Source organism: Salvelinus fontinalis, chromosome 11 (assembly GCF_029448725.1).
Source record: "Salvelinus fontinalis isolate EN_2023a chromosome 11, ASM2944872v1, whole genome shotgun sequence".
Taxonomy (NCBI): domain Eukaryota; kingdom Metazoa; phylum Chordata; class Actinopteri; order Salmoniformes; family Salmonidae; genus Salvelinus; species Salvelinus fontinalis.
Genome location: NC_074675.1, coordinates 56,092,661 through 56,106,220, shown reverse-complemented (window position 1 = coordinate 56,106,220; position 13,560 = coordinate 56,092,661). Strand labels below are relative to the sequence as shown.

General features: G+C 45.1%; 1 protein-coding gene across 1 annotated transcript in view; it reads left to right on the top strand.

The window, feature by feature from the left end:
• Positions 1–13,560, top strand: part of corin (corin, serine peptidase) — a 213,503-nt gene that overhangs the window by 140,017 nt on the left and 59,926 nt on the right. Inside the window, exon 7 of the mRNA XM_055937047.1 lies at positions 8,616–8,723. Coding sequence (XP_055793022.1) covers positions 8,616–8,723 — 108 coding nt within the window. The remainder of the gene's footprint in view (positions 1–8,615; positions 8,724–13,560) is intronic.

Sequence of the window (13,560 nt, the reverse complement as noted above, 5' to 3'; positions counted from 1 at the left end):
TAGATAGTAGAACACACCCTGGTCTCTCCTATTGTTGATAGATAGTAGAACACACCCTGGTCTCTCCTGTTGTTGGTAGATAGATAGTAGAACACACCCTGGTCTCTCCTATTGTTGATAGATAGTAGAACACACCCTGGTCTCTCCTGTTGTTGGTAGATAGATAGTAGAACACACCCTGGTCTCTCCTGTTGTTGGTAGATAGTAGAACACACCCTGGTCTCTCCTATTGTTGGTAGATAGTAGAACACACCCTGGTCTCTCCTGTTGTTGGTAGATAGATAGTAGAACACACCCTGGTCTCTCCTATTGTTGGTAGATATATTGTAGGTGTTGTCCTGTTGTCGTGGCTACTGCTTAGAGGTTGTTGATTGGTCCACATTTAGGGAGAGTGTTTTTCTTGTTTTCAGGGCTTTAAATGCCACATTCCGACACTGTCCCTGTTACCCTGCCAGCCGCACCCACACACACGGCATACAAACACACACACACACACACACACACACACACACACACACACACACACACACACACACACACACACACACACACACACACACACACACACACACACACACACACACACACACACACACACACACACAGACACATTACACACACAATCAAATCATACACATACACGGCATACAAACACACACACACACACATTACACGCACACAAGCACACACACACACACACACACACACACACACACACACACACACACACACACACACACACACACACACACACACACACACACACACACACACACACACACACACACACACACACACACACACACATTACACACACACATTACACACACCACACACACAATCAAATCATACACATACACGGCATACAAACACACACACACATTACACGCACACAAGCACACACACGCAGATCATACACACACACACACTGACAGACAGTAAATTCCACTCTTGATGAATGTGTGAGAAGTCAAACATGAGGGTCTGAAACACAAACACTGAACACACACACACACACCCTGGTCTCTCCTATTGGTAGATAGCTTGTAGAACACACCCTGGTGTGTTTGGGTTTGTGTGTCTCTCTCTCTCTCTGTCTCTCTGTCTCTCTCTCTCTGTCTCTCTCTCTGTCTCTCTCTGTCTCTGTCTCTCTCTCTCTCTCTCTCTCTCTCTCTCTGTCTCTCTGTCTCTCTCTCTCTCTGTCTCTCTCTCTCTCTCTGTATATCTGTATTTTCCTCTGTATATTTTTTTCATTCATGAGCAGTTTTAAGATTTCTTCTTTAAACATAAATGGTGGAAGAGATGTTAAAAAAAGAGCGATAGTGTATGAGTTAATTAGGGGAAAGGGAAGTGACATAAATTTTCTACAAGAAACACATAGTAATTTGGAAAATGAAGTTATGTGGAAAAAGGAGTGGGGGGGGACAGTGGTGTGTAGTCATAAAAATTCTAAAAGTGGGGGTGTGGCTATATTGTTCTCAAGGGGGTTTTTGCCTTTGTCTTATGAGGTTGAAGAGGTAGTTGAGGGGAGGTTATTAAAAGTTAGAGCAAGGTATGAAAACATCACTATGTGTCTGATAAATGTCTATGCCCCAGTGGTGGCAGTTGAGAGGGTATGTTTTTTAGAGACATTATCAAATACCATTGAGAAATGTAACAATGAAGATTATTTATTTATTGCTGGGGATTTTAACTGCACAGTCAGTGATTTAGATAGAAATCATCAAGAACCTCATATAGCCTCAAGGACCTTTTTAAAACGCCTCATTGTAACGCATGAATTGTGTGATATTTGGCGGAGACAAAATGGAGGCACAAGGCAGTACACCTGGGCGCATGTGAGAGAGAACATCATCTCTATGGCAAGGTTAGATAGGTTTTATTGTTTTGAGCATCAATCTCAGGTCTGTAAATCAAGTGTGATAACCCCAGTGGGATTTTCTGATCATTGTTTAATAACAGAGGTGGTGTTCATTAATAATGTAAAACCCAAAAGCGCATACTGGCATTTTAATATAACTTTATTGAGTGATGCTCACTTCAGGAAATGTTTTTGTTTTTTCTGGGAGAGGTGGAGGTCTCAAAAGGACAGTTTTGTATCCATTCAACAGTGGTGGGATATAGGGAAAATCCAGATTCAACAATTTTGTAATCAATACACGAGGAATGTCACCAAGGATATCATCAGATCAATGAAAGCCCTAGAGTTTGAAATAGTGGAACTCATGACGTTGGTTGAGACCACAGGAGATTGGGGCCATACGCAGGCACTCAAGAAAAAAAAAGTTGAATTGGCAGATCTGCTGGGTATCAGAGCACAGGGGGCATTGGTGAGAAGTAAGTTTCAGGGAATATCTGAAATGGATGCCTCATCCAAATTTTTCTTTGGTTTAGAGAAAAAGAATGGACAAAGAAAAATTATTCATTGTCTCAAATCAGCTGTTGGACAAGAGCTCACTAGCCCTAGTGAAATTAGAAAGAGGGCAGTAGAGTTCTATGCTGAGCTCTACAAGTGTGAGTACAAAGAGGATAAAACAGTGACACAGAAGTTCCTTGATGGGCTCCCAAAGGTGGATGCAGAAGCTCAGGTTGAGCTTGAGCAACCATTGTCTTTGCAGGAGTTATACTCTGCATTAAAAGGCATGGAAAATGGAAGGGCACCAGGCTTTGATGGGCTTCCCGTTGACTTTTTTAAGTCTTTTTGGACTATGTTGGGAGAAGATTGGCTGGCAGTGGTTAATGATAGTTTAACCGGAGGGTTACTACCATTAAGCTGCAGAAGGGCTGTCCTCACCCTACTGCCCAAAAAGGGAGACCCTAGGGAGGTGAAAAACTGGAGGCCGGTGGCTTTATTGTGCACTGATTATAAGATCCTGTCCAAGGCTTTGTCCAACAGGCTGAGGGAGGTGATGGGGCAAATCATACATACGGACCAGTCCTACTGTGTTCCTGGCAGGCAGATAGGGGATAACATTTCTCTGATTCGTGACTTTTTGGACATCTCTAGGGCTATTGGGGTGGATGCAGGTCTAATTTCAATTGATCAGGAAAAGGCATTTGACCGAGTTGAACATCAATATTTATGGCATACGCTTGAGGCGTTTGGGTTCAGCTCTGGTTTTATTGACATGATAAAGGTGATATATGGTGACATTGAAAGTGTATTGAAAGTTAACGGTGGTTTGAGTGCTCCTTTTAAAGTGTGTAGAGGTATTAGGCAGGGATGTTCTTTATCAGGGATGCTGTATGCCATTGCTATAGAGCCACTACTAAATAGCATTAGAAGTCGCATTGAAGGGGTGTACCTTTCCAAGGATATTCCTCCTATTCGTCTTTCAGCCTATGCTGATGATGTAGTTGTTTTAGTGAAAAATCAAGCGGAGGTGGATAGTTTGAGTCTAATGGTTGATCGGTTTAGGGGAATATCCTCGGCAAAAGTAAATTGGGAAAAGAGTTGTGCATTACAGATTGGAGAATGGTCTGGAGGGATCATGGCTTTGCCAGGGGGATTGGAATGGTGTAAGGGAGGGTTTAAGTATCTTGGAGTGTACTTAGGAGATGAGGGGATTATGGAAAGAAATTGGATTGGGGTGGTTGAAATGGTGGAAGGGAGGATGAGGAGATGGCGTTGGTTGTTATCTCGAATGTCATATAGGGGGAGAACTATTATAGTTAACAATGTGATTGCCTCTGCATTATGGCATCGGTTGGCAGTTTTAGAACCACCTTCTGGTCTTCTGGCTAAGATACAGGCAATTATGGTGGATTTTTTTTGGGATAAATATCACTGGGTTCCACAAAGTGTTTTGTATTTGTCAAAAGAGGAGGGGGGACAAGGTCTGGTACATCTTGCTAGTAGGGCTGCTGCTTTCCGTTTTCAGTTTATTCAAAGGTTGCTTTATGGACAGGAAAATGTGGTGTGGAGGGGGGTAGCAGGCCTTGTGTTACAGAGGGTTGGAGGTTTAGGTTTAAAGAAGGCTTTATTTCTGGTTGATAGTAGCCAGATTTCTAGGGAGGGAGTACCTCCGTTTTACAGAGGCCTTCTCAGAGTGTGGAGCATAATGAACGTGTCCAGACGAACTTCAGCGGAGTCAGTGCATTGGCTGTTGGAGGAACCTCTGGTGTTTGGGGCAAGACTGGATTGTACAACTGCAGCTGTTCCACATTTCTCCAAGATTCTGGCGAAGGGAAAAATAATCACCTTAAGACAGTTAATCGGCAATGGCTGGGCCCGACTTAATGGATGGAAGACGGTTGGCTGAACATTTGGGGGTGAGGTCGGAAAGGATTGTTGGACAAATGCTGGGAAGCTGCAGGAAAGCTCTGTCAGCGGAAGAGTGGGGAATGCTTAATAGCCACAAGAAGAAGGAACAAGATGAAGACGTCTCATTTCCAAGATTAGGGATTACACCAAATATCACAGAGTCAGAGAGAAAGGGTATATTGTTGGATTTGAGAGGGTTGGAGGAGGTGGGTTTGGATGAGGTGAATGGGAAGGATTTGTATAGGGGGTGTGTTAAGGTGTTAAACAAAGAGAAATTGAAAAATAGAAAAGACACTCCATGGAGGGTAAAATTGGGAATTGATGACAAGGTAAAGCCAGCATGGAGAGCACTGTACAAACCACCGTTACAAAAGGGTACTGGTGATATGCAATGGAGGGTGTTACATGGCATTATTGCAGTTAATGCTTTTGTATCTGTCATTAATTCAGATGTTAGAGATGGATGTCCTTTTTGTAATATAAGAGAAACCATTTTTCACTGTTTTATGGAGTGTGAGAGGATAAAACCTTTATTGGAAATACTGGAATCATTGTTTAGAGCTGTAGGTGAGATTTTTAATAACAATGTTTTTATTTTGGGGTTTCAATATAGTAAGCAACAGAAAAGAAAATGTCAAATGTTAAATTTTATTTTGGGACAAGCTAAGATGTCAATTTTTTTGAGTAGGAAACATAAAATAGAAACGGGATATGAGAAGGATATAAGATGTGTTTTTAAAGGATTAGTGAAAGCAAGAATAAAAGTGGATTTTGAGTTCTTCTCAGCTGTAAAAGATCTCCCATTGTTTGAGGAGAAGTGGGCATATGAAGGAGCGCTTTGTTTTGTAGAGGAGGGGAAATTATTTTTTGTTGAGGAAATAAGTTGAATGTATATGTTCTTTTGTATTTTTATTTTATTTATTTTGTGTAGGAATTACATTCATTGTTTCATTTCTGAAAAGGCAGTGTGTCATTATTTATGTTAACAATTGAGTAGAAAATAAAGGTTTTATAAAAACTCAAAACTCTCTATCTATCTCTCTCTCTCTCTCTCTCTCTCTCTCTCTCTCTCTCTCTCTCTCTCTCTCTCTCTCTCTCTCTCTCTCTCTCTCTCTCTGTGTCTCTCTCTCTCTCTTTGTTTCTCTCTCTCTCTCTTTGTTTCTCTCTCTGTGTGTCTCTCTCTCTGTGTGTGTGTCTCTCACTCTCTCTCTCTCTCTCTCTCTCTCTCTCTCTCTCTCTCTTTCTCTCTCGGTGTGTGTGTGTATAAATATCTGACAGAACGGAGTGACGTTGCCCCTATACGCTGATCTGGAGTCAGTTTAGAATCCCCTCCACACTGTTGTTTCAGGTTAGTGGGAGGAGAAGGGTGATCCTAGATCTGTACCCAGTGAAAACTTTAATTCAGGGACGCTGCTCCACACTACAACTCATATCAGCCTCTCTGTTCTCTTTAACTAGGAAGGCTCTTACTGATGGCTGTGTAGAATGAATCGAATGTCGTCATGGAAACCATGGGTTATACACGACATTTTTTGCAAATATATAAAATAAATAAATACTGAAATACTACATTTACATAAGTATTCAGACCCTTTACTCAGTACTTTGTTGAAGCACCTTTGGCAGCGATTACAGCCTCAAGTCTTCTTGGGAATGACGCTACAAGGTTGGAACACCTGTATTTGGGGAGTTTCTCCCATTCTTCTCTGCAGATCCTCTCAAGCTCTGTCAGGTTGGATGGGGAGCGTCGCTGCACAGCTATTTTCAGGTCTCTCCAGAGATGTTCGATCGGGTTCAAGTCCGGATTCTGGCTGGGTTACTCAAGGGCATTCAAAGACTTGTCCCAAAGCCACTCCTGCGTTGTCTTGGCTGTGTGCTTAGGATCGTTGTCCTGTAGCTGCTCTGCACCAATGAGGAAACACTGTACAACTGACGACCGTGTCAACGTGCACTGCGCCCGGCCCGCCACAAGGAGTCGCTGGAGCGTGATGGGACAAGGACATCCCGGCCCGACACTGGGCCAATTGTGCGTCGCTTCATGGGTGTCATGGCCAGGATCGAACCCGGATCTGTAGCGACGCTTGAGGGGTCTGAATACTTTCCAAATGCACTCTATACATACATGTACAAGGACCATGTTTTCCACTCAGTTTCAACCTGTTGTTGAACTTCTTTCTACAAATTGGTCAATGTGATTAGAGGGACAATAGAGCCCTGAGTACCAGGCCATTAGGACCTGATGGAGGGACAATAGAGCCCTGAGTACCAGGTCATTAGGACCTGATGGAGGGACAATAGAGCCCTGAGTACCAGGCCCTTAGGACCTGATGGAGGAACAATAGAGCCCTGAGTACCAGGCCATTAGGACCTGATGGAGGGACAATAGAGCCCTGAGTACCAGGTCATTAGGACCTGATGGAGGGACAATAGAGCCCTGAGTACCAGGCCCTTAGGACCTGATGGAGGGACAATAGATCCCTGAGTACCAGGTCATTAGGACCTGATGGAGGGACAATAGATCCCTGAGTACCAGGTCATTAGGACCTGATGGAGGGACAATAGAGCCCTGAGTACCAGGCCCTTAGGACCTGATGGAGGAACAATAGATCCCTGAGTACCAGGTCATTAGGACCTGATGGAGGGACAATAGAGCCCTGAGTACCAGGCCCTTAGGACCTGATGGAGGAACAATAGAGCCCTGAGTACCAGGCCATTAGGACCTGATGGAGGGACAATAGAGCCCTGAGTACCAGGTCATTAGGACCTGATGGAGGGACAATAGAGCCCTGAGTACCAGGCCATTAGGACCTGGTGGAGGGACAAGAGAGCCCTGAGTACCAGGCCATTAGGACCTGGTGGAGGGACAATAGAGCCCTGAGTACCAGGTCATTAGGACCTGATGGAGGGACAATAGAGCCCTGAGTACCAGGCCCTTAGGACCTGATGGAGGAACAATAGAGCCCTGAGTACCAGGCCATTAGGACCTGGTGGAGGGACAAGAGAGCCCTCCTCAAGCGAGTTGGGTACTCCTAACACATGTCCAGAGTACGTAAAATTACATTATCATGACTGAACGGTCACATGGGATTTTACTGCCGCTGCGGCAGTAATACGGTCACCAAAACAGCTCTAGCCCATCTTCCGATTTAAAGCCACCAGCCACCACTGACTATAACATATACAGTATATATATATATCCACATTATATATTCACTTAATGTTACTTGTAAATGTTTGGTGTGTCTACATGCTCATTTGTGTGTTTAATGTGTGTACATGTGTGTGTGTGTGTGTGTGAATGTTTGATGTGTACATTCATGCTTGTGTGTGTGTTTGTTGTGTGTGTTTGTTGTGTGTGTTTGTTGTGTGTGTTCGGTGTGTGTGTTTTGTGTGTGGCAGCTGGTCGTCAAAGCCACCTAATGAGGGTGTAGGGAGGGATCCTTGGAATGTTGTGGACGACTGGAGAGGGTGTAAGGAGGGATCCTTGGAATGTTGTGGACGACTGGAGAGGGTGTAAGGAGGGATCCTTGGAATGTTGTGGACAACTGGAGAGGGTGTAGGGAGGGATCCTTGGAATGTTGTGGACGACTGGAGAGGGTGTAGGGAGGGATCCTTGGAATGTTGTGGACGACTGGAGAGGGTGTAGGGAGGGATCCTTGGAATGTTGTGGACGACTGGAGAGGGTGTAGGGAGGGATCCTTGGAATGTTGTGGACGACTGGAGAGGGTGTAAGGAGGGATCCTTGGAATGTTGTGGACGACTGGAGAGGGTGTAGGGAGGGATCCTTGGAATGTTGTGGACGACTGGAGAGGGTGTAGGGAGGGATCCTTGGAATGTTGTGGACGACTGGAGAGGGTGTAAGGAGGGATCCTTGGAATGTTGTGGACGACTGGAGAGGGTGTAGGGAGGGATCCTTGGAATGTTGTGGACGACTGGAGAGGGTGTAAGGAGGGATCCTTGGAATGTTGTGGACGGCGGGAGAGGGAGGACAGGAAGGGAGGAGGGAGAATGTTCTCATGTTTGTAGAGGCTTTAATGTTCTTAAAGTTGGAATCTGTAGCGGTGGACCTTTCACATCCGTTTGTGAAATTACAACAGAGAAGACGTTACTTCAAACAACACTCCCTCCCCCCCGGACATCATTCAACAACACCCCCCCCCCCTCCCCCTGACATCATTCAACAACCTCCCCCCCTCCCCCCCGGACATCATTCAACAACACCCTCCCCCCCTCCCCCTGACATCATTCAACAACACTCCCACCATATAATTTGAGAACAGCTGAATGAATCACTGGTCAATTCAATGAAACGTGGTCTCCTTTCTCTCCCCACCCCCCGCCCCCCTCCCAGTGTGTGGAGAAGAGCAGTTTAGGTGTGGGACGGGACGCTGTGTGTCTCCCTCTATGGTGTGTGATGGATACGATGACTGTGGAGATCTCAGCGATGAGCACAGCTGTGGTGAGAACACACACACACACACACACACACACACACACACACACACACACACACACACACACACACAAAATACACACACACACACACACACACACTCACACACAGAATACACACACACACACAGAATACACACACACACACATACTCCCACACAGAATACACACACACACACACAAAATACACACACACACTCACACACAGAATACACACACACACATGTCACACACACACACACACACACACACACACACACACACACACACACACACACACACACACACACACACACACACACACACACACACACACACACACACACACATTCACACACAAACCAGTAGAGTAGAGATCCAGTAGAGTAGAGATCCAGTAGAGTAGAGATCCAGTAGAGTAGAGATCCAGTAGAGTAGAGGGCCAGTAGAGTAGAGATTCAGTAGAGTAGAGATTCAGTAGAGTAGAGATCCAGTAGAGTAGAGGGCCAGTAGAGTAGAGATCCAGTAGAGTAGAGATCCGGTAGAGTAGAGATCTGGTAGAGTAGAGATTCAGTAGAGGAGAGATCCAGTAGAGTAGAGATCCATTAGAGTAGAGATCCAGTAGAGTAGAGATCCAGTAGAGTAGAGGGCCAGTAGGGTAGAGGGCCAGTAGAGTAGAGATTCAGTAGAGTAGAGAACCAGTAGAGTAGAGATCCAGTAGAGTAGAGATTCAGTAGAGTTGAGGGCCAGTAGAGTAGAGGGCCAGTAGAGTAGAGGGCCAGTAGAGTAGAGGGCCAGTAGAGTAGAGGGCCAGTAGAGTAGAGGGCCAGTAGAGTAGAGATTCAGTAGAGTAGAGATCCAGTAGAGTAGAGGGTCAGTAGAGTAGAGATCCGGTAGAGTAAAGATCCAGAAGAGTAGAGATCCAGTAGAGTAGAGATCCAGTAGAGTAGAGATCCAGTAGAGTAGAGATCCAGTAGAGTAGAGATCCAGTAGAGTAGAGGGTCAGTAGAGTAGAGATTCAGTAGAGGGTCAGTAGAGTAGAGATCCAGTAGAGTAGAGGGCCAGTAGGGTAGAGGGCCAGTAGAGTAGAGATTCAGTAGAGTAGAGAACCAGTAGAGTAGAGATCCAGTAGAGTAGAGATTCAGTAGAGTTGAGGGCCAGTAGAGTAGAGGGCCAGTAGAGTAGAGGGCCAGTAGAGTAGAGGGCCAGTAGAGTAGAGGGCCAGTAGAGTAGAGGGCCAGTAGAGTAGAGATTCAGTAGAGTAGAGATCCAGTAGAGTAGAGGGTCAGTAGAGTAGAGATCCGGTAGAGTAAAGATCCAGAAGAGTAGAGATCCAGTAGAGTAGAGATCCAGTAGAGTAGAGATCCAGTAGAGTAGAGATCCAGTAGAGTAGAGATCCAGTAGAGTAGAGGGTCAGTAGAGTAGAGATTCAGTAGAGGGTCAGTAGAGTAGAGGGTCAGTAGAGTAGAGATTCAGTAGAGGGTCAGTAGAGTAGAGATCCAGTAGAGTAGAGAGTCAGTAGAGTAGAGATCCAGTAGAGTAGAGGGTCAGTAGAGTAGAGATCCAGTAGAGTAGAGATCCAGTAGAGTAGAGATCCAGTAGAGTATAGATTCAGTAGAGGGTCAGTAGAGTAGATATTCAGTAGAGGGTCAGTAGAGTAGAGATCCAGTAGAGTAGAGGGTCAGTAGAGTAGAGATCCAGTAGAGTAGAGATCCAGTAGAGTAGAGATTCAGTAGAGTAGAGATCCAGTAGAGTAGAGATCCAGTGGAGTAGAGATCCATTAGAGTAGAGATCCAGTAGAGTAGAGGGCCAGTAGAGTAGAAATCCAGTAGAGTAGAGATTCAGTAGAGTAGAGGGTCAGTAGAGTAAAGATCCAGAAGAGTAGAGATCCAGTAGAGTAGAGATCCACTAGAGTAGAGATCCAGTAGAGTAGAGATCCAGTAGAGTAAAGATCCAGAAGAGTAGAGATCCAGTAGAGTAGAGATCCAGTAGAGTAGAGATCCAGTAGAGTAGAGATCCAGTAGAGTAGAGGGCCAGTAGGGTAGAGGGCCAGTAGAGTAGAGATTCAGTAGAGTAGAGAACCAGTAGAGTAGAGATCCAGTAGAGTAGAGATCCAGTAGAGTTGAGGGCCAGTAGAGTAGAGGGCCAGTAGAGTAGAGATCCAGTAGAGTAGAGATCCAGTAGAGTAGAGATCCAGTAGAGTAGAGATCCAGTAGAGTAGAGATCCAGTAGAGTAGAGATCCAGTAGAGTAGAGATTCAGTAGAGGGTCAGTAGAGTAGAGGGACAGTAGAGTAGAGTTCCAGTAGAGTAGAGATCCAGTAGAGTAGAGATCCAGTAGAGTAGAGATCCAGTAGAGTAGAGGGCCAGTAGAGTAGAGATTCAGTAGAGTAGAGATCCAGTAGAGTAGAGATCCAGTAGAGTAGAGATCCAGTAGAGTAGAGATCCAGTAGAGTAGAGATCCAGTAGAGTAGAGATCCGGTAGAGTAGAGATTCAGTAGAGGGTCAGTAGAGTAGAGGGTCAGTAGAGTAGAGGGACAGTAGAGTAGAGTTCCAGTAGAGTAGAGATCCAGTAGAGTAGAGATCCAGTAGAGTAGAGATCCAGTAGAGTAGAGGGCCAGTAGAGTAGAGATTCAGTAGAGTAGAGATCCAGTAGAGTAGAGATCCAGTAGAGTAGAGATCCAGTAGAGTAGAGATCCAGTAGAGTAGAGATCCAGTAGAGTAGAGATCCAGTAGAGTAGAGATTCAGTAGAGGGTCAGTAGAGTAGAGGGACAGTAGAGTAGAGTTCCAGTAGAGTAGAGATCCAGTAGAGTAGAGATCCAGTAGAGTAGAGATCCAGTAGAGTAGAGGGCCAGTAGAGTAGAGATTCAGTAGAGTAGAGATCCAGTAGAGTAGAGATCCAGTAGAGTAGAGATCCAGTAGAGTAGAGATCCAGTAGAGTAGAGATCCAGTAGAGTAGAGATCCGGTAGAGTAGAGATTCAGTAGAGGGTCAGTAGAGTAGAGGGTCAGTAGAGTAGAGATCCAGTAGAGGGTCAGTAGAGTAGAGATCCAGTAGAGTAGAGATCCGGAAGAGTAGAGATTCAGTAGAGGGTCAATAGAGTAGAGGGTCAGTAGAGTAGAGATCCAGTAGAGTAGAGATCCAGTAGAGTAGAGATCCATTAGAGTAGAGATCCAGTAGAGTAGAGATCCAGTAGAGTAGAGATCCAGAAGAGTAGAGATCCAGTAGAGTAGAGATTCAGTAGAGGGTCAGTAGAGTAGTGGTCAGTAGAGTAGAGATCCAGTAGAGTAGAGATCCAGTAGAGTAGAGATCCAGTAGAGTAGAGATCCAGAAGAGTAGATATCCAGTAGAGTAGAGATCCGGTAGAGTAGAGATTCAGTAGAGGGTCAGTAGAGTAGAGGGTCAGTAGAGTAGAGATCCAGTAGAGGGTCAGTAGAGTAGAGATCCAGTAGAGTAGAGATCCGGTAGAGTAGAGATTCAGTAGAGGGTCAGTAGAGTAGAGGGTCAGTAGAGTAGAGATCCAGTAGAGTAGAGATCCAGTAGAGTAGAGATCCAGTAGAGTAGAGATCCAGTAGAGTAGAGATCCAGTAGAGTAGAGATCCAGAAGAGTAGAGATCCAGTAGAGTAGAGATCCACTAGAGTAGAGATCCAGTAGAGTAGAGATCCAGTAGAGTAAAGATCCAGAAGAGTAGAGATCCAGTAGAGTAGAGATCCAGTAGAGTAGAGATCCAGTAGAGTAGAGATCCAGTAGAGTAGAGGGCCAGTAGGGTAGAGGGCCAGTAGAGTAGAGATTCAGTAGAGTAGAGAACCAGTAGAGTAGAGATCCAGTAGAGTAGAGATCCAGTAGAGTTGAGGGCCAGTAGAGTAGAGGGCCAGTAGAGTAGAGGGCCAGTAGAGTAGAGGGCCAGTAGAGTAGAGGGCCAGTAGAGTAGAGGGCCAGTAGAGTAGAGATTCAGTAGAGTAGAGATCCAGTAGAGTAGAGGGTCAGTAGAGTAGAGATCCGGTAGAGTAAAGATCCAGAAGAGTAGAGATCCAGTAGAGTAGAGATCCAGTAGAGTAGAGATCCAGTAGAGTAGAGATCCAGTAGAGTAGAGATCCAGTAGAGTAGAGGGTCAGTAGAGTAGAGATTCAGTAGAGGGTCAGTAGAGTAGAGGGTCAGTAGAGTAGAGATTCAGTAGAGGGTCAGTAGAGTAGAGATCCAGTAGAGTAGAGAGTCAGTAGAGTAGAGATCCAGTAGAGTAGAGGGTCAGTAGAGTAGAGATCCAGTAGAGTAGAGATCCAGTAGAGTAGAGATCCAGTAGAGTATAGATTCAGTAGAGGGTCAGTAGAGTAGATATTCAGTAGAGGGTCAGTAGAGTAGAGATCCAGTAGAGTAGAGGGTCAGTAGAGTAGAGATCCAGTAGAGTAGAGATCCAGTAGAGTAGAGATTCAGTAGAGTAGAGATCCAGTAGAGTAGAGATCCAGTGGAGTAGAGATCCATTAGAGTAGAGATCCAGTAGAGTAGAGGGCCAGTAGAGTAGAAATCCAGTAGAGTAGAGATTCAGTAGAGTAGAGGGTCAGTAGAGTAAAGATCCAGTAGAGTAGAGATTCAGTAGAGGGTCAGTAGAGTAGATTGACAGTAGAGTAGAGTTCCAGTAGAGTAGAGATCCAGTAGAGTAGAGATCCAGTAGAGTAGAGATCCAGTAGAGTAGAGGGCCAGTAGAGAAGAGATTCAGTAGAGTAGAGATCCAGTAGAGTAGAGATCCAGTAGAGTAGAGATCCAGTAGAGTAGAGATCCAGTAGAGTAGAGATCCAGTAGAGTAGAGATCCAGTAGAGTAGAGATTCAGTAGAGGGTCAGTAGAGTAGAGGGACAGTAGAGTAGAGTTC